Consider the following 23,770-nt stretch of genomic DNA (forward strand, 5'->3'; position numbering starts at 1 on the left):
AATAGCGTGGGGGAGTGGGCCTAGATATTGTGCTCTTTTAGTGATCGATGGGCCAAATGGCCTCCTTCTGCACTGTCTGGATTCGATGAAACAACAGAAATTTTGCTCACAGCAGTCAGTAAAGATGACGAATTAACTCAATGATAGCACTGCTCCAAGGAACACATCCACACAAATAATATTTTAATAGCCCACCCTGTCACAGTGGCACACTTTATTCCCCAGCTATTGCACTAAAGTGAACCAAATCATACACCTAACTTCAAATACACAACCCTCTATGTCAGAAGGAAGTTTACTTTATTATCCCTAATTTCCCTCGAGAAGGTGGTGATGGTGAGCTGCCTTCTTGAATGGCTGCAGTCATGTGGTAAGGGGGCATTACCAATCCAAACCTTGATTATCCGTCTTAAAAGAACATAACAGACAAATAAACCTGGACTATTTTGAGTGGCAGTTTTCTCAAGTTTCAGTCTGTGTGTCCTTTACTCAGCAATCAAGATAGAGAAGAAGTTTCAGGTTTTAAAAATTGGATCATTGATTCTCAACATTAATCATTGACAGCAGCACATGCGATCAAAGGCTAGTCCGCAGGACAATGCCTCCAGAGGCTTTCAGGAACACAACCCTGAATCTCGCGAGAGTCTACTAGGTATCTAACTGTAAAGGGTCCAGCGTGGTGATGATATCTTGCTATGTGACAGTAAAATGTCACTGATGAAGGACAAAGTGGAAACATCCTGTGGATACTGCATGCTCAAGATGGCTTAACCTTCTGGACTAACTGACCAAGTGAAAACAGTAGTGAAATGATTTGCAAATCGAGCCACAATACAGACTTAATATATTTCACCAGGTTAATAGCACAATATCAGCTTGCCTCACATTTATTTATTTTTAATTTTTTAATAAATTTAGAGTACCCAATTAATTTTTTCCAATTAAAGGGCCAATCCACCTAGACTGCACATACCTTAGAATATACAATGCAGAAGGAGGCCATTCAGCCCATTGAGTCTACCCCGACCCACTTAAGCCCTCATGTCCACCCTATCCCCGCAACCCAATAACCCCTCTTAACCTTTTTGGTTACTGAGGGCAATTTATCATGACTAATCCACCTAACCTGCACATCTTTGGACTGTGGGAGGAAATGGAGGAAACCCACACAGAGAGTGGGAGAACGTGCAGACTCCGCATAGACAGTGACCCAGCGGGGAATCGAACCTGGGACCCAGGAGCTGTGAAGCCACAGTGGTAACCACTGTGCTACCGTGCTGCCCCTATATATACATCTTTGGGTTGTGTGGGCGAAACCCATGCAAACACGGGGAGAATGTGCAAACTCCACACAGACAGTGACCTAGAACCGGGATCGAACCTGGGACCTCAGTGCCGTGAGGCAGCAGGGCTAACCCACTGCGCCACCGTGCTGCCCTTTGCCTCACATTTATAAATGCCACTTTTAACCTTGTAGAACATCCAAAGGAGGATAAAGGTTACAAAAAAATTGGTCAAAGAAATAGACAATTTTAAAAAAAATTTAGAGTACCCAATTCATTTTGTCCAATTAAGGGGCAATTTAGCATGGCCAATCCACCTACCCTGCACATCTTTGGGTTGTGGGGGTGAAACCCACGCAAACACAGGGAGAATGTGCAAACTCCGCACAGACAGTGACCCAGAGCCGGGATTGAACCTGGGATCTCAGCGCCGTGAGACAGCAGGGCTAACCCACTGAGCCACGGTGCTGCCCTAAAGAAATAGATTTTAAGGGAAGACTGTAGGTAGAGAAATGGAGAAGTTGAGGGAGGGAATTCCAAAGCCGAGGGGCTAGGCAGCTGAAGAGACAGTTGAACAGCCATACTGTTTGGGGCAGGTGGGCTGGGGCTGTGCAGGAGAAACGCTCCTGGGTTTGCCATGTTGGGGAGAAATAAAAGCTCGCAATTTTATTATGACAAAAAAAACTTTCAAAACATTGTCCGCAAATAGACAGATATGGAGGTGGTGGCGTAGTGGTATTGTCACTGGACTAGTAATCCAGAGACTCAGAGTAATGCTCTGGGGGTCCGGTTCAAATCTCGCCAGGGCAGTTGGTGGACTTTGAATTCAATAAAAATGTGGAATTAAAATTCTAACGACAACCATGAAACCATTATCGATCTTCGTAAAAACCCATCAGGTTCCCACTAATGGCCTTTAGGGAAGGAAATCTGTCGTCCTTATCTAGTCTGGCCTACTGGGCCCACAGCAATGTGGTTGTCTCTGAAATGCCTTCAGGGATGGACAATAAATGCCGGGCAGCCAGCAATCCCACATTTCATGAACGAATAAAAAACACAGGCAATTCTGAAGGTACTAAGCCAGGACGAAAGAACATTTTTGAAGGAAGTCAGTCAGTCAAAAACAGTTCCCCTGTCAAGAAAGGCGAGAGAATAAAAGATAGGAATCATAAAAATAATGTGGAGATTATTATTATGGAGAGAAGGCAGGAGAGTGGGGATGAGAAACACATCAGCCATGACTGGATGGTGGAACAGACTCGATGGGCCAAATGGCCTAATTCTGCTCCTATGTCGCATGGTCCAAAACAGAGACAGGGCGTAAAACAATAAACAAAACCCCAGGTGCATTACACCAACCACCGAGGCTGTCAGATTCAAACACACCTGGCAGATCATTAGCGAAACCAAAATTGGGGCATACAAGGGTCTCAGCAGCCATTTGGTTGAAGAGGAGGTGAAGATGGGCCTTAAGGAGATGGATGCAAGTTTACTTGTTGATGGAGAGCATAAGTGATCCAAAGCTCAACTTGGGTTAAAATATGACATGGAGATGCCGGCGTTGGAGGGGGTGGGCACAATAAGAAGTCTTACAACACCAGGTTAATAAGTCTTTCAACACCAGGTTAAAGTGCAACAGGTTTGTTTGGAATCACTAGCTTTCGGAGCGCAGCTCCTTCATCAGGTGAGCTGCACTCCGAAAGCTACTGATTCCAAACAAACCTGTTGGACTTTAACCTGGTATTGTTAGACTTCTTACTAGGTTAAAATAGGATGATGAGATTGTGAAGAGTCTCAGACAGAGGTTAGGGAGGGAGATGGAATTGATAGCTTAGGGAAAGGAGATTGTAAGGAGGACAACAGAAAATGGCTACCATCTTCACAACACTTAATTGGAGGAAATGGCTGCTCATCCAATACTGGATGTCAGCATGACCCAAGAAGTCTTTAATCAGACTCAAGTTTGAGGACTTTTTCATTGAGTCTCATCCCTGGCCTCATCACTTTGTTTCACACTCACAGAGCTAATGGCACTGAAGCCAAACCAAAGCAAATAAACTTGGCATTCATCACAGTCCACAGGATGGGGTATTCTTAAAAATTAATACCTGGGCAGCACGGTGGCCTAGTGGTTAGCACAACCGCCTCGCTGAGGTCCCAGGTTCGATCCCGGCTCTGGGTCACTGTCCATGTGGAGTTTGCACATTCTCCCCGTGTCTGCGTGGGTTTCGCCCCCACAACCCAAAAATGTGCAGAGTAGGTAGATTGGCCACGCTAAATTGCCCCTTAATTGGAAAAAATAATTGGGTCATCTAAATTTATAAAAAAAAAAATTAATACCTAACTTGTAGAAAGTTACAAATGATGGAGGAAACAGAGAAAGCTTTATTTCCCATTCCAGGGACAGGGACTGATGTGTTGGGTAAGCTGGGTCTGCGAGGATTGCGTTTACTGCAGTAGTGAGAGAGACAGGCTTCCAACACTTGAAGAAATGCAACTCGATTTTATTGAACTCTTAACTATAATACATGCTTTAACTGTGGGTTGACACTATGCTGACTTGACTGGAGACCTGAAGCTACCCTGACCAGACTATCTTACTACCACATGGTGTATGTTCTAGTTGCTGCTCACGAGCTCTGACCGTCTCAGAGGCTGGATCCCGAGAGAGCAGGAAAACTAGTGCCCTCTGGCTTTATAGTGGTCGTGCCCTGTCTGGTGATTGGCTGCTGTGTTCTGTGTTCACTGGTCATCCTGTGTGTCAATCACTGCCTGTCTGTGCACCATCATATACCTGGATGTATATTATGACATCTCCCCCCTTTTTTTCCTAAACTATTTTTTTTTTTTTTAAAGTGTGTGTAGGTCAATAAATAGTGAGTGTGTGTGTGTGTGTATAGGAGCCTGACTATATACAAAGTATGTTAACGTATTTACATGGGAAGGTGTCTAGTGCAGATAGAGGGCAGATAACAAATCAGGAAAAAAAAATAATATGTACAGATGTGTAAACGGATCACAAGGTAATGCAACATTCAGTATATAAATTCAGTCTCTGTGGCGGGCGACGAATTCTGGTTGACCGAACGAGCATTTGGCTCTATTGAGTCAGAGGCCATGCTCGTGGATCCTGTGGAACACTCGCTTGAGGCGATCGATGTGCTCCTGAGGAGTTGTGGACCAGATAATGATATAATCGACGTACACTCGCACCCCCTCGATGCCCTCCATCATTTGCTCCATTATGCGGTGGAACACCTCCGAGGCGGAGATGATGCCAAAGGGTATTCGGTTGGAACAGTAGCAACTGAATGGGGTGTTAAATGTGCAGAGCTTTCGACTGGACGCGTCCAGCTGTATTTGCCAAAACCCCTTGGAGGCATCCAGCTTCGTGAAAAACTTGGCATGAGCCATTTCGCTGGTTAGCTCTTCTTGTTTAGGTATAGGGTAGTGTTCCCTCATGATGTTACGGTTCAAATCTTTGGGGTTGATACAAATGCGAAGTTCCCCTGACGGTTTTTTGACACAAACCATGGAGCTAACCCAGCCCGTGGGTTCCGTGACCTTAGAAATGAGGTCTTGCAGGTGCTGCTTGAGGCGGTCCTTAAGGGGTGCCGGCACCCGACGCAGTGCATGAACCACAGGTGTGGCATTCGGCTTCAGCAGTATCTTGTATCGGTAGGGGAGTGTGCACATACCTTCGAAGACGCTGTGGTATTGTGCTATGATGTCATCTAGTTGTGCTTGAAAGTTGACATCTGGCGAGGCCGTTGCCTCTGCGGGTGACATGGTGTGAACCCGCTGCACAAGATTCAGGTGTTTTCAGGCCCGAGCACCGAGCAGGGAAGCTCAGTTGGATCCTACAATTTCAAAACGCACGGTCGCTTTTGAAGAACGATGGTATACCGCAAGCTGGCATGAGCCACTGGCAGCAATGGCATTGCCATTGTAGTCGAGGAGCTGGCAGTCCGGTGGAAGAATGCTTGGCTTGACACGAATGGTGTCAAGGTCAGACTTTGAAATGAGGTTCGCTGAAGCGCCGGTGTCCAGCCTGAAGCGTATGCGAGCCTTGTTGACCGTAAGGGTGGCACACCACTCGTCGTCCAGATCAATGCCCATCACTGGGAGTTGTTTAACCATCTTTGCTGAAGGCAGCGTATGCTTGGTGATGATGCCCACCCGGAATGGGGATGTGAGGCCCTCGGTGTCGGGATCTGGAAGCATCATATGTATATTATGTATATTATGACAGGGGCCATCTCACATTCTAGTCCTTCAAAATAGCTTCCTTTTGTAACTTTCACCCAAACCAGAAGAATGTGGGCAACTCTCACTCCACAGACTTGAGCACATAATCTAGACTGATACTCCAGTGCAATGCTGAAGGAACTAAGCCAAGCTGTTCTCTCAGGTGGCTGCAGCATGATTCAAAGAACATCACCATCTAATGATCTCGCCAACAATTATTCCTTTAACCATCTGTGTGGAGTCTGCACGTCCTCCCCTTGTGTGTGTAGGTTTCCTCCAGGTGCTCTGGTTTCCTCCCACAGTCAAAACATGTGCAAGTTATATGGATTGGCTATTCTAAATTGCCCTTAGTGCCCAAAGGGTTTAGGTGAGGTTACGGGGATGTAGGGGAAGAGGTAGAGGTGTGGGGCTTGTGTAGGGTGCTCTTTCCAGACTCGATGGCCTCCTTCTGCACTGTAAATTCTATGATCCATGATCTGATATTAGTGCAGGTCAGGAGATTTTACCTTGGGCATTACAGTCTCTCTGGGGTTCAGCCCTCTTGTGCTGGCGAAGGTGGGGCTAAAGTGTTTACAGCAAATACGAAACTCGACTTTATTTTGTTGCTGGTTACAACTCATTGAACAAAATCAACTTTGAACATTTACTGCATTTTAAAGCATGCACAATTAATTTGACAGCTTTTAATAAATAAATTCTGTATTACATGAGATTTCAGGAGATGGTCAATATTTAAATGGACTGCAACAAATAACAAATTTGCAAAATAGGCATATATTTGGCAATTGAGTTTCAACATATATAAATGCTAAACTGGTATAGAACCTGGATTAGACCTCACCGAGGATACTGTGTACAATCGCAGCCATCATATTTTTTAAAAGCTAGAGATATGGAGAGTGTGCAAGGATAACAGCTGAAATACTGGGGTGCATGTATCAAAAGAGAGCATGAGCATGCTGGGTCTCTTCTTTTCAAAATTCTCAGAAGTGACCCAATAGAAATCTTGAAAATCATAGAAAATAGGAGTAGGAGCCCTTTCGAGCTCTGCCATTTATGATCATAGCTAATCATCCAATTCAATAGCCTCATCTCTCTCTCTCTCTCTCTCTCTCTTCCCCCCCCCCCAAAGATCCTTTGATCCCCTTCACCCCAAATACAATATCTAACTGCTTCTTGAAAACATAAAGGGGTAGGATTCTCAGTTGGCCGATGCCAAAATCAGGAAATGCGATTGGTGGAGAATAGCTTCCAAAGCCAAATTGCGGCAGGCGCCAATCTGACGCCAAATCGCGATTCTCCGTCACCTCAAAACCGGCATCGATGCATTTCACTCTGCACGTATAATAGACACCATTTGCATATAATTAGTGGGCTCGACCTGGTATTGTCCGGGGCCTCCGCGATTCTCTGCCTCTGATAGACCGAGTTCCCGATGGCGTAGTTCACTTGTACTTTTTAAATTGTGAAACTGGTGTGGCGGCTGCTGAGGGGGGGAGGGGGGGGGGGGCCGCAGGGTCCAACATCACCTTAGTTTGCTGACATTTACATACATAGATACATAGAACATACAGTGCAGAAGGAGGCCATTCGGCCCATCGAGTTTGCACCGATCCACTGAAGCCCTCACTTCCACTCTATCCCCATAACCCCTCCTAACCTTTTTTAGACACTAAGGGCAATCAATTTAGCATGGCCGGTCCACCTAACCTGCACGTCTTTGGACTGTGGGAGGAAACCGGAGCACCCGGAGGATACCCACGCAGACACGGGGAGAATGTGCAGACTCCGCACAGACAGTGACCCAGCAGGGAATCAAACCTGGGACCCTGGCACTGTGAAGCCACGTGTACTACCGTGCTGCCCAAAAGTTGTGCCGCTGGCCGGGGGGCTTCTGCCAGGGCTGGGGGTGGGGGTTGGGGGGGTGAGTAGTGAGGGGGTGGGCTGCGGGGTTGGAATGGGTGGGCAGGGAAGACCATTGCCGCAGCCTGCAAGTCTGCCGTGCAGCTGCGCACACTGCTAACGACCCACAGCCCCCTGGATGCACTCTGGCCCCAGATGACCCATCAGCTGTATGGGCCCACTCCAGCACAGCCAGTGCCATCTTTTTGTCTGGGATAAGTGTGTGTGGGCAGTGTGATGTATCTGTGCAGCTGCAGCTAGCCAGCCTCCCGAGTGTCAATCACGGACCCGGCGAATCCTGCACTGTTTTTCATTGGAATTGATTGTGTTCCACGCGGTACCGGTACTAGCCCCTTAATAGTAGCAGAATCGGTGCAGATGTGGCATCGATTCTTCTGTCATGAAACTCCACGGATTCTCCGTTGGCGTCAACACTTAGTCTCAGAAATGGAGAATCCGGGCAGCATGGTGGCACAGTGTGTTAGCTGTTCGATCCCGGCTCTGTGTCACTGTCCGTGTGGAGTCTGCACATTCTCCCCGTGTTTCACCCCCACAACCCAAAGATGTGCAAGGTCGGTGGATTGAACACGCTAAATTGCCCCTTAATCGGAAAAAAAAAGAACTAAATACACTAAATTTATTTTTTTTTTAAATGGAGAATCCAGCCCACAATGTTTTGGCTTCAGCTATTTCCTCTGGTAGCGAATTCCACAGGCTGACCACTCTACGTGAGGAAACTTCTCCTCTCTGTCTAAATGGTCTAACCGTGCTGCCCACCACCATTACAGAACAAAAACCGAGGAAAAGTGCTGTTACTAATTTCTCATTTTGCAACCAGGAGCTAGGTGGTCACACTGCAACAGTCTATAAAGGGCACTGTTCCTGAAGTGGGCACCACTGGGCAATCTGTGGAGCCTTATTCCTATGCAGAGGTGGGAGGACCAGTCTGGCACGATGAATGGCAGTGAGTTAAAGTTCTTTTCAAACATTCAGTCCAAGAGCATCTAAACATCAACGTTTGCCATGATTACTGTCTCAAAGTCAAAAAAAAGTTTAAAAATAAACTATTACAGGTCTATTTTAGGAGTCTGAGCTCAGTGTTGCAGGGTTTCACAATATATTTCTTTCCAGTACTTTGGTTCCTCTGAAGAGTCGGATAAAGTCAAATGCTCCAAGGTCAACTGTTTTAAACTTTCCATCAAGAATGAGTTCAGCGATGGCCCTGCCCACAGCAGGCGATTGCTGCAGACCGTGCCCACTGAAGCCGGTGGCAAAATACATGTTGGTAACCAGTGGGTGAGTGCCGATGATTGCATTCTGGTCAAAGGTGTTGTAATCATAGTAACCTGCCCAGGCGCTTTTCAACTGTGAACAGAAATTCGTTAGATTAGAACAATTTAACTACCTCTCGCCTGGACCTCCTACAAGTCGGTCTGTAAACATGCACACCTGCCTCCAATGTGCAACACTCTCCAAACACTCTGCCGAGACCACTTGCAAAGATTCACTGAACTGCAGAGACTGCCTGCAAATACATAACCCCACAGCGACCCCTGCAAATATCGCACATTCTCACGGAGACCTGTAAATCCACATGTACAACCCCACAGGGACCATCTGCAATTATGCATGCACACTCCACCACAAACATGAACATGGAGATCCTTCCAAATTCACACATACCTCGCCTCCACAGAAACCCCTGCAATTTCACACACACCACCACAGGTACCCCTGAAAATTCATGCACACCTTACTTCCACAGGTACTCCTGCGAATACACACTGGGACACCATGAAAATATTGGAGAGACTAAACGCAGACTACATGACTGCTTTGTGGCGTACCTTCGCTCAGTCCTCAAGCATGACCCCCAACCTTCCTGCCTCTCGCCATTTTAACTCATCATCTTACTCTCATGCCCACATGACCATCCTTGGCCTACTGCAATGTTCAAGTGAAGCCCAATGCAGAATGGAGGAGCAGAACCTCATCTTTCGATTAGGCACATTACAGCATTGTGGACTCAATATGGAGTTCAACAACTTTAGACTGTGAACTCTCTCCTCCATCTCAAACCCCTTGAAAAAACATATCCCATACTTCAAGGCAAAAACCCTCACTTCCACCACCTCCTCCCTCACCAAGCTTGTGTTCTTTTTTTTTTAAATGTAGAATACTCAATTTCTTTTTTTCCAATTAAGGGGCAACTTAGTGTAGCCAATCCACCTACCCTGCACATATTTGGGTTGTGGAGTTGGGCTGTGGGGGTGAGACCCACGGAGAATGTGCAAACTCCACACGGACAGTGACCCGGGGTCGGGATCAAACCCAGATCCTTGGCGCCATGAGGTAGCAGTGCTAACCACTGCGCCACTTATCTATTTTGTGTTCTTAAGATTGCTACATCTTGTTGCAATCTCTCCCAGCTACAATTTAATATCTCAAACATTTGCCCTCTTTTTAGTTCCGATGTCGAGTCAAATGGACTCAAAATGATAACTTTGTTTTCTCCCCTTTTTCTACCAGACCTGCTGATTTTCCCCAGCATTCTCTGTTCATTTCAGCATTCAGGAGTGGCATCAAGGTCCTTTAAAGATGTTAAAATGCCACATAAATTACTTACCCGCAAGGACTCGAATGCAGGCACACATTGAGCCAGACTGGGCCACACTGCCTCGTGGAAGTATTCATAATCCACTTCCAGATCACTGCTATCAGGTTCCTCCTCCTAAAACAGCCAGTAATTGGAGTTATTGAGAGAAATTGTGGTCAATTTACTCAAATCTGTTTAATTCGCAGCAAGAGAGTCCGGCACTTTTCTTTCATTATGCCCGCTTCATTAATGTCGTACCCAGGGTCAGGGATGTTAGAAATGGAAACTGCACAGATCCACAGGTGGAACCTGACCAGCCTGGTGGAGGAAGTAAGAAAAGACCTTCAACGGTGGGGCTCACTCCCACTCGCCCTGGTGGGAAGAGTGCAGACGATCAAAATTAACGTATTGCCAAGGTTCTTCTTCCTGTTTAGATCCATCCCGATCATCATCCCCAAGGCCTTTTTCCAAAACATAGACAGGCTAATCATGGCGTTTGTGTGGGGGGGCAGGAACCGGAGAATTCCTAAACCGACACTACAAAGAGGGAAAGTCAGAGGGGGGCTGGCTCTACCGAACGTACAATACGTACTACCACTGGGCAGCAACGGCAGAAAAAGTGAGGAGATGGGTACAAGAACCCAACACAGATTGGGTACAAATGGAGGAGGCATCCTGTAAAGGAACAATCCTCCGGGCCCTGGCCACAGCAGCATTCCCATCCTTCTCAACAAGGTACACAACGAGCCCAGTGGTAGCAGCCACGCTGAGAACGTGGACCCAGTTGAGACAGCACTTCGGGATAACCAAAATGTCTCCTATGGCCCCCATCTGTGGAAATCACAGATTCCCCCCAGCCATGCTAGATGCCACCTTCAAAAGATGGAGGCGGGACGGGGGCACACTGATGGTCGGGAAATTCTACGTACGGTACAGACTGGCGACACTGAACGAACCGACGAGGAAGTGGAAACTATCAAGAGAACAGGAACTGAGACACTTCCAAATAAAGCACTTCCTCCGCAAAGAGACAGTAGGATACCCCAGGGCCCCAGAAAGCACACTACGAGAGGACCTGATAGGCACAAGCAGCGAGAAGGGGGGGGGGGGGGGGGGGGGGGGGGGTGTGTGTGTGTGTGTGTGTGTGTGTGTGTGTGTGTGTGTGTGTGTGTGTGTATGTAGGAAAATATACGGTGGGCTACTGGACAGGGCCCGAACACCACTGGACGGGACTAGAGAAAAATGGGAGGACGAACTGGGGACAGGAGTGGGGTGGGGACTCTGGAGCGAAGCACTGAGCAGGGTGAACTTCACCTCCTCCTGTGCAAGGCTAAGCCTAATGCAGCTCAAAGTGGGCACAGAGCGCACCTGACCAGAACCCGAATGAGTAGGTTCTTCCCGGAGGTGGAGGACAAATGTGAACGGTGCCAGAGGGGCCCGGCCAACCATAACCACATGTTTTGGGCTTGCCCAAGCTTGCTGGGTTCTGGACAGCCTTCTCCGAGGCAATGTCCAAGGTTGTGGGGGTGAGGGTGAAGTCATGCCCAATAGTGGCAATCTTCGGGGTATCGGAGCAGCCAGAGCTACACATGGGGAAGGGGGCCAACGCCCTTGCTTTCGCTTCCCTAATCGCACGCCGGAGAATCCTGCTCGGCTGGTGAACGGCAGCACCACCCAAAGCTGCAGACTGGCTCGCTGACCCCTCGGAATTTCTCCACCTGGAGAAGATTAAGTACAACACCCGAGGGTCAGAGGAAGGCTTCCTGGATACTTGGGGGCAGTTAGTCGGCCTGTTCCAAACCCTGTTCAAGGCCAGCAACGAGAAGTAAGCCAGGGAAAAAAATAAAAAAGATGAAGATGAGGAATGGGGAAAACACAAGAGAAGAGGAGGGTGCTGAAACCAATGGGGCGGGGGGAGGAGGAGGAGGAAGAAGGAGGGGGGGGGGGGGGGATATCATAGACCGATCCAGAGGGCAGCAAAATGTACATACAGTTAGTCAAATGAAGGACAAAACAAACCTCTCTGTAAAATAAAGCAAATCAGCACGGGCAAGAAAAGTGTAATGTATAGAAGTAACAACTTTTTATAGATATGAGAAAAGCCAATAAAAGATTTTCTAAAAAAAGAAATGGAAACTGGCCCATTAACCATTTCCATTCAAACTGCAGTGTAGATCATCCACAGAGTAACGGTCCTTCTGCGCAACTGGGTTGCGACTGACCAAATTCATTTCACATAGCAGCTGGCACACAGATTTCAACTAGATTTATATCCAGTTCCTCAATGTTAACGCCAGAATAGAATGCTCTGCCTGGAAAGGGAGATGGAAACAGATTCAATAGTAACTTTAAAAGGGGAATTAGAAAAATACTTTGAAATGCTGACACAGGCATGATAGCTTTTCTGTGCTGTATGGTTCTCTGAAGAATGTGAGACAGACAAATCATGTTAGAAATGAAGTGGAATTGTCATACTCTCAGCCGAGGAGAATTAAACTAAAAGCTTTGGTATGGGGGGGCATGGAGGAGAGACAGCTAATGAGAATAAAAATAGAGGCACACTTTGTGGCACCTTCACAAACATCCAAGTATTGGCGGCACGGTAGCACAGTGGTTAGCACTGTTGCATCACAGCGCCAGGGGCCTGGGTTCAATTCCTGGCTGGGTCACTAACTGCAGAGTCTGCTCGTTCTCCTCGTGTCTGCGTGGGTTTCCTCCGGGTCCTCTGGTTTCCTCCCACAAGTCCCGAAAGACGTGCTTGTTAGGTGAATTTAACATTCTGAATTCTCCCTCACTGTACCCGAACAGGCGCTGGAGTGTGGCAACTAGGGGATTTTCACAGTAACTTCACTGCAGTGTTAATGTAAGCCTATTTGTGACACTAGTAAAAGATTGTACAGACAGTACAACCAGCTTTGTCCCCTTGCCATCCCACAGCTGTAGCTCCCATATGCAAAAGCAGAAATGAAAAATCGCAATTTACACTCTCAGCGGTGCTTACCTCCGTTGGAGAAAGTCCACCCAGATAATTTCCTCCTAAACCTTCTCGACGGAAGTAAACCCCTTTGTGGTCAATAACCAATGGGCATTCCAGTCCTGGACCATTTGGACAGTGGAAGAGATACACATATCTAAGGGAAGAGGAGGAAGAGGTTAACATAGAACATAGAACAGTACAGCACAGAACAGGCCCTTCGGCCCTCGATGTTGTGCCGAGCAATGATCACCCTACTCAAACCCACGTATCCACCCTATACCCGTAACCCAACAACCCCCCCCCCCTAACCTTATTTTATTAGGACACTACGGGCAATTTAGCATGGCCAATCCACCTAACCCGCACATCTTTGGACTGTGGGAGGAAACCGGAGCACCCGGAGGAAACCCACGCACACCCGGGGAGGACGTGCAGACTCCGCACAGACTGTGACCCAGCCGGGAACCGAACCTGGGACCCTGGAGCTGTGAAGCATTTATGCTAACCACCATGCCTCCGTGCTGCCCATAAGGTTGAAAAGCTTTTGGACGCTGCCGTGATTATCTAACAGATGATGGACCACCAGTAGTAACCACACTGCCCATGTGAGCCTAGCATGGACCCAGAGTCTGCTGAACAAGCTACCTTTGACTGAAGCAGTGATAGAGGCAAAACTTTACTCCAGCTCGTAGGGAGATGAAAGTCAGGGATCACGCTTCTGATCGTTAACTATCAACTTCTTTGTGCGCGTCAGCTGCGGCCCAATTGGCAGCACACTCGCTTCTGAATCACAAGGTTCCAGGTTCAAGTCTCAACTTGAGACTTGAGCACTAAAACTAAGCAACCTACCTTACCTAAAAAGTTACTGCAATGTTCAGGAAGTATTGCTCTGACGGAAGTGCCATCTTTCAGGTGAGACGTTAAATCAATGTCCCATCTGCCAGCTCAAGAGGATGCAAAAGATCAGTATTGCTCCTGCAGCCAACCAAAAGTGTGCCAGGAACTGTTGTATATGCACGCTCGGCCCACTGCAGCCACCGGCGCATGCATTACTGCCTCTGATGTTTTGCCAGTCAGCGACAGGGGCATTGGTGAAGTTTTAAAACCTCATTTTGCAAGTGCTCGAAGGACTCAAAATGAAGACTAGGATAGCAAATTCATGACAGAGTAAGGGGGAAGATTGTCAATGAGAACGTAGCAGCAGTAACAATGACAATAACAATGAATGCATCAGCTACGACAATTCGGAATGGAACAAACCATATCAGCCAAAGAACTGTGCCTACACAACTTTCTTGCTTTGACCAGTGGATTGTTTGAAAAGTTTTGGGCAGTGAGTTATGGAAGTGTCACCCACGTTGGGAAGGATTTGTGAAGAAAGTTCCTACACAGCCTGCCAAGCTCAAATGGCAGTTAATGGGACTCTTAATCCCATGGCATGCTCTCAAGCCCCACATTGGAGTATTATTTTTTATTTAATATTTTATTTAAGGTGGTAATAAACCATATTCATTTAACTGAGCAATAAACTTTAGGAAAGGTAGTTTGGACACAGTTCTGGCTTTTTCCATTACAAAATATTGCAGCTGGCACATCCATACATCTGAATTTATTATCTAGGAAAACAAGTTATTGTTGCCAGCACTCCCACTACTTTCTCATTGGCATCTTCATGTCTTTTTTTAAAAAATAATTTTTATTAAAGTTTTCACAAAATATCAACAACAAAATGAAAAAGGAACCCAATAGAATTAAATACAAAACAGAACAAAACAACTCAATACCCCCCTCCCTCCTATACATAAATAATAAATGAACACCCGTCGAAACACATAGCAAATATATACACCCCCTCAGATCCCCCAATATAGAAAAACAAAAATAAAATACAACCCCCCCCTCCCCCTGCTGCTGACCATTGTCTACCGTTCTGCCAGGAAGTCTAGGAACAGTTGCCACCGCCTAAAAATCTAAAAAACCCTTGCACCGACCCCCTCAAAGCAAATTTCACCCTTTCCAATTTAATAAACCCCACCATGTCATTAATCCAGGCCTCCACGCTTGCCCGAACAGGTGCCGGAATGTGGCGACTAGGGGCGTTTCACAGTAACTTCATTTGAAGCCTACTTGTGACAATAAGTGATTTTCATTTCATTTCATTTTTCATTGGGGGCCTCGCATCCTTCCATTGAAGAAGAATCCTCCGCCGGGCTACCAGGGACGCAAAGGCCAGAATACCGGCCTCTTTTGCCACCTGCACTCCCGGCTCCTCTGCAACCCCAAATATTGCGAGCCCCCAGTCCGGTTTGACCCTGGATCCTACCACCCTCAACACCGTCCTTGCTACGCCCTTCCAAAATTCCTCCAGCGCTGGGCATGCCCAGAACATATGGGTGTAGTTTGCTGGACTCCCTGAGCACTTAACACACCTGTCCTCATCCCCAGAAAACTGGATCATCCTTGTCCCGGTCATGTGTGCCCTGTGCAGCACCTTAAACTGTATGAGGCTGAGCCACGCGCACGAAGAGGAAGAGTTCACCCTCCCTAGGGCATCTGCCCACGTTCCCTCCTCGATCTCCTCCCCCAACTCCTCCTCCCATTTACCTTTCAGCTCCTCCACCGAGGCCTCCTCCTCCTGCATCACCTGGTATGTTGCGGAAATCTTCCCCTCTCCAACCCACACCCCCGAGAGCACCCTGTCCTGTACCATGCGTGGCGGCAGCAGCAGGAATTCCACCACTTGCCGCCTGGCAAACGCCCTTACCTGTAGATACCTAAAGGTGTTTCCCAGGGGAGCCCGTACTTCTCCTCCAGCTCACCCAGGCTTGCGAACTTCCCATCCACAAACAGGTCCCCCAACCTTCTTATCCCTGCCCTATGCCACCCCAAAAACCCTCCATCTATTCTCCCCGGGACAAACCGGTGGTTCCCCCGTATCGGGGTCCACACAGAGGCCCCCACCTCCCCCCTGCGCCGCCTCCATTGCCCCCACATTTTGAGGGTAGCCGCCACCACCGGGCTCGTGGTATACCTCGTTGGAGGGAGCGGCAGCAGCACCGTTGCCAGCGCCTCCAGACTCTTACCCTCACAAGATGCCGCCCCCTCCCCCTCCATCACCCACTTGCGCATCATTGCCGCATTAGCAGCCCAGTAGTACCCACAGGGGTTGGGCGGCGCCACCCCCCCCCCCCCCCCCCCCCCCCCCCCCATCCCTACTCTGCTCCAGGAACACCCTTCTCACCCTCTGAGTCCCTCGCGCCCACACAAACCCCGTTGTGCTCCTGTTGACCCGCCTAAAAAAGGCCTTCGGGATAAGAATGGGGAGGAACTGAAACAAGAACAAAAACCTTGGGAGCACTGTCATCTTGACTGACTGCACCCTACCTGCCAGGGACAGCGGCAACGCGTATCACCTCTTAAACTCCTCCTCCATTTGCTCCACCAGCCTCGTGAAATTAAGTCTCTGCAGGGCCCCCCAGCTCCTGGCCACCTGGACTTCCAGATATCTGAAGCTCCTCTCCGCCCTTTTTAGTGGGAGCTCGCCAATCCCCCTCTCCTGGTCCCCTGGGTGAACCACGAACAACTCGCTCTTCCCTATGTTGAGCTTGTACCCTGAAAAATCCCCGAACTCCGAGGATCCTCATTACCTCCGGCATCCCCCCCACCGGGTCGGCCACATATAGCAGCAAGTCGTCCTCATAGAGCGACACCCTATGCTCCTCCCCTACCCGCACCAGCCCCCTCCAGTTCCTCGACTCCCTCAGTGCCATAGCCAGGAGTTCAATCGCCAGTGCGAAGAGCGGGGGGGACGGGACAAGGGACACCCCTGCCTCATCCCTCGATGCAACCGAAAGTACTCAGACCTCCTCTTGTTCGTGGCCACTCGCAATCGGGACCTCATAAAACAGCCTAATCCACCTGATGAACCCCTCCCCAAACCCGAACCTGTCCAGCACCTCCCACAAGTACCCCCGCTCTACCCTATCAAAGGCCTTCTCAGCGTCTATCGCCGCCATCATCTCCACCTCCCCCTCCCTCGCCGGCATCATAATAACGGTCAGGAGCCTCTGCACATTCGCGTTCAACTGCCTCCCCTTCACGAACCCCGTCTGGTCTTCGTGGATGACCTGCGGCACATAATCCTCAATTCTCGTGGCTAAGACCTTCGCCAGCACCTTGGCATCTACACTGAACAACAAAATCGGCCTGTAAGACCCACACTGTAGGGGATCCTTGTCCCGCTTCAGGATAAAGAGATCAGTGCCCGGGACATCGTCGGGGGCAAAGCCCCCCCCCCCCCCCCCCCCCCCCCCCTCGCTTGCCTCATTGAAGGTCCTAACCAGCAGCGGGCCCAACAGGTCCACACATGTTTTGTAAAATTCAACCGGGAAACCGTCCGGCCCCGGTGCCTTCCCCACCTGCATGCTCCCTATCCCTTTGGCCGGCTCCTCCAGCCCAATCGGGGCCCCTAATCCCACCACCAGTCCCTCCTCCACCTTCGGGAACCTCAGTTGGTCCAGAAAGCGCCCATCCCTCCCTCCGCCAGTGGGGGCTCGGACCGATACAGTTCATCATAAAAGTCCCTGAAGACCCCATTGATGCCAACCCCACTTCTCACTACACTCCCTCTCCCATCCTCAACTCCCCCAATCTACCTAGCTGCATCCCGCTTCCGAAGCTGATGCGCCAGCATCTGGCTTGCCTTTTCCCCATATTCGTAAATCGCCCCCTGGGCCTTCCTCCACTGCACCTCCACCTTCCTGGTGGTCAACAGGTCGAATTCAGCCTGGAGGCTACGCCTCCCTCAACAGTCCCTCCTCCGGCACCTCCGCGTACCTCCTGTCTACCCTCACCATCTCCCCCACCAGCCTCTCCCTCTGTTCTCTCCTTTCCCTGTGGGCCCTAATGGAGATCAGCTCTCCCCTAACCACCGCCTTCAGCGCCTCCCAGACCATCACCACTCGGACCTCTCCATTATCGTTGGCCTCCAGGTATCTTTCTATGCTTCCTCGGACCCGCTCGCTCACCTCCTCGTCCGCCAACAGCCCCACCTCCAAGAGCCACAACGGGCGCTAGTCCCTCTCCTCCCCCAGCTCTAAGTCTACCCAATGCAGGGCGTGATCCAAAATGGCTATCTCCGAGTACTCGGTATCCTCTGCTCTCACAATCAGCGCCCTGCTCATAACAAAGATGTCGATCCGGGAATAGGCCTTATGAACGTGCGAGAAGAACGAAAATTCCCTAGGCCCCGGCCTTGCAAATCTCCAAGGGTCCACCCCTCCCATCTGGTCCATAAGCCCCCTCAGCACTTTAGCCGCCGCCGGTCTCCTACCCGTCCTAGACCTGGAGCGTTCCAGTGCCGGATCCAACACAGTGTTAAAGTCCCCCCCCCCCCCCCCCCCCCATTATTAGGCCCCCCACTTCCAAGTCCGGGATCCGACCCAACATGCGGCGTATAAAACCCGCATCGTCCCAGTTCGGGGCGTACACGTTGACCAGCACCACCCTCTCCCCTTGCAGCTTACCACTTACCATTACGTACCTGCTGCCATTGTCTGTCACAATGCTAGACGCCTCAAACGATACACTCTTTCCCACCAAGATCGCCACCCCCCAATTTTTGGCATCCAGCCCCGAATGAAACACCTGGCCTACCCACCCCTTCCTCAATCTTACCTGGTCCGCCACCTTCAGGTGTGTCTCCTGGAGCATGACCACATCCGCCTTCAGCCCCTTCAGGTGCGTGAACATCCGGGCCCGCTTAACCGGCCCGTTCAGTCCCCTTACATTCCAGGTTATCAGCCGGATTAGGGGGCTGCCCGCCCCCTCCCCTGCCGACTAGCCATAACCCCTCCTCGGCCAGCCACGCGCCCACGCCCCATTCCCCACGGCGGCAGACCCCCGTCCCGACACCCTCTACTCGATCCAGCTCCCCCTTGACCATACCAGCAACAGCCCGGTTTCCCCCCCCCCCCCCCCCCCCCCCCCCCAAGTTAGTCCCCTCCTAGCTGCATTGCTCCCCCCATTGCACTCCCGCAAGTCAGCTGACTCCTGCTGACCCCGGCCGCTCCCGCCTCTCCTTCGACTCCTCCCATTGTGGGACTTCCCTCCCCCTCCATTACCCACCAACAGGCTCTCCGCCTCCCCCTGCCATCCCCAGCACGGGAAAAAGCCCGCGCTTCCCCGTCCCGGTACCGCCCCTTCCAGCCTTCAGCACGGGAAAAAGCCCACGCTTTCCACCTGCCTGGCCCCACCTCCTCTGGCGCAGCTCCTTTTACAGGCCCAGTCCCCTCACCCCCGACTCGGGCCTCACCCCCGACTCGGGCCTCACCCTCCCCCGCGGGGCCCCATCCCCTACTCCGTTTACTTGCCCCCTTCCAAGAGCCCACCCGCCAGAACCAACCAAACAGTGCCCAACCCACCCTAACCACCCACATCGAACCAAAAATAAACAAGAACAACAAAGAACCCACCCTCAAAATGTAACACAACCACAACAATCCCCATGTACGACCCCCCCACCCCGACCCCCAGTTTGTGTCCAGCTTCTCGGGCTGAACAAAGACCCACGCCTCTGCCGGGGACTCAAAATAATGGTGCCGGTCCTTGTAGGTGGCCCACAGATGCGTCGGCTGCAGCATGTCAAACTTCACCCCCTTCCTGTGCAGCGCCGCCTTCGCCCGGTTGTACCCGGCCCTTTTCTTCGTCACGTCCGCGCTCCAGTCCTGATATATTCGAACCTCAGCGTTCTCCCACCTGCTGCTCCTCTCTTTCTTGGCCCACCTGAGTATGCACTCCCGATCAGCGAACCGATGAAACCGCACCAGCACCGCCCGCGGCAGCTCGTTAGCCTTGGGCCTCCTCATCAGCACTCTATGGGCCCCTTCCAGCTCCAGGGGCCCCTGGAAGGACCCCGTTCCCATCAGCGAGTTTAACATGGTGACCACATAGGCCCCCACGTCCGACCGCCCCAGCCCCTCCGGGAGGCCCAGAATCCGCAAATTCTTCCGCCTCGACCAATTCTCCATCTCCTCGAACCGTTCCTGCCATTTCTTGTGGAGCGCCTCGACCTTTACCGCTAGGCCCAAAATCTCGTCCTCGTTATCCCAGATCTTTTCCCGGACCTCGCGGATCGCCACCCCCTGGGCCGCCTGGGTCTCCAGCAGCTTATCAATAGAAGCCTTCATCGGCTCCAGCAGCTCCGCTTTTAGCTCCCTGAAGCAGCGCTGGATAACCTCCTGCTGCTCCTGCGCCCACTGCATCCACGCTGCCTGGTCTCTGCCTGCCGCCATCTTGCTTTTCTTCCCTCGCACTTTCTTTGGCTTCACCACCACTTTTTTAGTCGCCCTGCTCCTGGTTCAAGCCATGCACTGTCGGGGGAATGTTGCCGTTGAGGGCCCTGAAAAGAGCCCAAAAGTCCGTTTCAAGCGGGAGCTGCCGAACATGCGACTTAGCTCTGCATAGCCGCAACTGGAAGTCCCGGCATCTTCATGTCTTATTCGGCAGAGGTTTGCTATCCTGGTCTTAATTTTCAGGTATGCTCTCGGGGTGGAGCATACAGCAGATGCAACACTAACTCCTGTATGACCAGAACTGCATTTGCACATGTGATGATGTGCTCCCCCTAGTTTTGCTGCCCAGATAAACACCACCTTCGAAGAGGAGCAGGGAAACTGTCCCATGTGATGTGGGCAATATTTATTCCTCATCAATCAATCTGGTCATTATCACATTGCTGTCTGTGAGAGTTTGCTGTGTGCAGATTAGTTGCCATGTTTCCTGCTTTACAACAATGACTATGTGACAAAACTACTTTATTTGTCATAAAGCGCCGAGTGACATCCAGAGTTTGTGAAAAGCTCCTTATAATAGTGAATCTTTATTTTTTGGACTTCGGGTGAATGCAGGATCAGAATCAACTTCAGCTGAATGGCCTTGATGACACATGCTGCCTTAGCTACTACATTAAGAATGAACACCTAGGTGAATGAACTGACAGGGAACAAAAAACCTATTGCAGTAAAAATCACTAGCCTAAGGGGAGGGAACATGCAAATACTAAAAATGGAAATATAGGTTTGAATAAGAAAGAATTGTATGTTAAATCACAGTGTTATGGGAAATGGGAAGAGGCCTTCTCTGTCAGGGTAATTCATTTGCAGAAGAATTATAGAGGTACAGCTAAAATGTCAGCTAGTACAGATTTGAGCAATGTTCCCACTCGGAAAGCTCAAACCTAGAAAGTTTAACAAAACGTTTAAGCTTCTCTGTTTTTTCCAACTGTTTTCAGACCTTCACCAATTACATAATACTATCTCTCATCCAAGTACAAAATCAAGAAAGTTATTGTGAACCTTTACGAAGCACTGGTTTGGACTCTACTGGAGTATGTGTCCAATTTTGAACAGGAATGTACTGTGTGTTGGACGCAGATTCAGTTGTGGCTTTTGAAAAGGAATTGGGTAATTGCTTGAACTGAAAACATTTTTAGAGCTCCAGGGAAGAGGCAGGGGAGTGAGATTAGCCGAGTTACTCTTGAGGAGAGCTAACATGGGCACAACAGACTGAATGGTCTATTTATGGGCTAGAGTAAGTAGAGCGACTTGGACAATGCAGGGAACTGTTGACCTGCTCTTCCACTACTGGAGTAACCTATAGTTACCGGAGTAACCTATAGGTCTTTTGAACAATATAGAATCATGGAATCCCTACAGAACAGTAGGAAACCATTCGGCCCATAGATTCTGCACCAGCCCTCTAAAAGAGCACCCTACCCAAGCCCAAACTCCACACTATCCCCATAGCTCCACCTAGGGCCAATTTAGCATGACCAATTCCCCTAATATGCACATCTTTGCGCTGTGGGAGGAAACTGGAGTACCTGAGGAAGCCCACACAGACAGAGAAAGTGCAGTAGTATTGAAAGAGATAGTATTATATATAAATGTTGTGGGTTTGCTGTGTTATTCTGTGAAGCTTGTTTGTCTGTATATGAAAATCATTTAATTAAACTGAAGACAGATTGTCTACAAGGTTTAGGACACAAAAGTATTTTAGGTGTTAAAGGCATGCACTGAAGTAAGGATTAGTTAATTTTCTATAAGTAAATATGCACTGGGTAAAAATTTGCATTAGGAGATAAACAAGGGTTTAGCAAGAAGTGCTCTTTCAGAGGGTTGGTACCGACTCAATGGACTGAATGGCAGTCTCCTACACTGTAGGGATTTGATGATTCTATGACATTCATAAATTTTGAAAGAGTGTCCCGCATATCTAAGTCACTAACATATAAAGAAAAGCAGTGGCCTTGACACTCATCACAGGGAACCTGGTGTCCATATATTCTTCTGGATGTAAACAACTGTTTATTACTCTTGCTTCCTATCCCTCAACTTTGTATCTATGCTGTCACTGTTTGTTTTTACACTTGAGCTTCAATTGGCATAAGCTAAAATAAATCAAATTGTTTTCCTTTGTGACTCAGGCTGGGATTAAAGTGTCCATGTGCATAAATTACAGTCAGAAACCATTCTATCCCATGCACCCCTGACTATTCCACCCTCAGATGGTGCCTGCAGTTATTACTTGAGCATATCATTTCGCACACGAGACTTTAGTGAACTGACTGGTCCAGCAGGCATTGGTAAAATAGAACTTCATTCACAACCAATCTTGCAGTCCCTTATTTTGCAGTTTTCCCACTATGATAAAAGAGAAATCTTTAATTTTCATGGCAGCTTTTCTTTCCCTTTCAATGCAGCCTTCCCTGTTCTGCATTTCACCACAACCCTGCTTCATTTGCTCACCTTTTTCTGGGCTCCACTGGAAGTTTTGTGCCCTCCAAGGTGCCTTCAGGCCCATCACCAATACCAATCATCTCTGCCACTTTGCTTGACCATGCCCCAGCCTCATTTATGATCAGTGCACACTCCACTGGCTGGTACTCCATACTATTTGGCATCCGGACCTGTAATTAAGACACAGCAGGGGTCAATACTAGTTCCCAGTCCATCACTTGACTATAAGCTCATGCCATAACCCTACCAGCAGATGCCGGACAGCACCAGTCCAGCAATAGACACCAGAGAGCATCAACCCAAAGCTGTGTAATGAGGGGGCAACAGCCTCAGCAGCACATGTCAGGGAGCAACAAATGAAAAATTATTTTTTTTAGATTGGTTGTTCAGCTGCAATTATTAAGTGAGTCAGAGTAACTGCTTCAGTTTCACAAATGTCCATGCAGCCGCTTTGTTACACTGCCTTAATCACACTCTGATCTGGGGATGGAGCGAGGTACAGTTAACAGCTAAAGTTAAATAAAACTTTAGTTAGACCCCATTTACAGTACTATGCTCATTTCTGAGAAAGGATGCAAAGTCTGGAGGGCTCCAGTGCAAATTCACCAGCATGATATCAGGGCTATAAAATTGCATAGACAAGTTGTTTTTTGTCCTCGTCTACGGAAGATTAGGGGGTGCTCCAGTTGTGGGGACAGGAACGGTGACCTCGGGTGGGAGAATCCAGAGCAAAAGGGTCAGAACCTCAAAAACATCATAAATTAGAGCAGCATGGTGGTGCAGTGGTTAGCACTGCTGCCTACGGCGCTGAGGATATGGGTTCGAATCCCGGCCCTGTCCGCGTGGAGTTTGCACATTCTCCCCATGTCTGCATGGGCTTCACCCCCATGACCCAAAGATGCGCAGGGTAGGTGGATTGGCCATGCTAAATTGCCCCTTAATTGGAAAAAAATTATTGGGTAGTCTA

At 49.3% G+C, this 23,770-nt stretch overlaps 1 protein-coding gene across 1 annotated transcript in view; it reads right to left on the minus strand.

Annotated features, from left to right (window-relative positions):
* Positions 1-8,035: 8,035 nt before the first annotated feature.
* Positions 8,036-23,770, minus strand: part of foxred1 (FAD-dependent oxidoreductase domain containing 1) — a 50,448-nt gene continuing 34,713 nt past the window's right edge. Inside the window, exons 8-11 of the mRNA XM_038779514.1 lie at positions 22,813-22,973; positions 13,031-13,160; positions 10,060-10,164; positions 8,036-8,798 (exon numbers count right to left, since the gene is read on the minus strand). Of these exons, the coding sequence (XP_038635442.1) occupies positions 8,544-8,798; positions 10,060-10,164; positions 13,031-13,160; positions 22,813-22,973 (651 nt within the window). The 3' untranslated portion in view covers positions 8,036-8,543. The remainder of the gene's footprint in view (positions 8,799-10,059; positions 10,165-13,030; positions 13,161-22,812; positions 22,974-23,770) is intronic.

This window comes from Scyliorhinus canicula, chromosome 19 (assembly GCF_902713615.1).
Source record: "Scyliorhinus canicula chromosome 19, sScyCan1.1, whole genome shotgun sequence".
NCBI classification, from domain to species: Eukaryota; Metazoa; Chordata; class Chondrichthyes; order Carcharhiniformes; family Scyliorhinidae; genus Scyliorhinus; species Scyliorhinus canicula.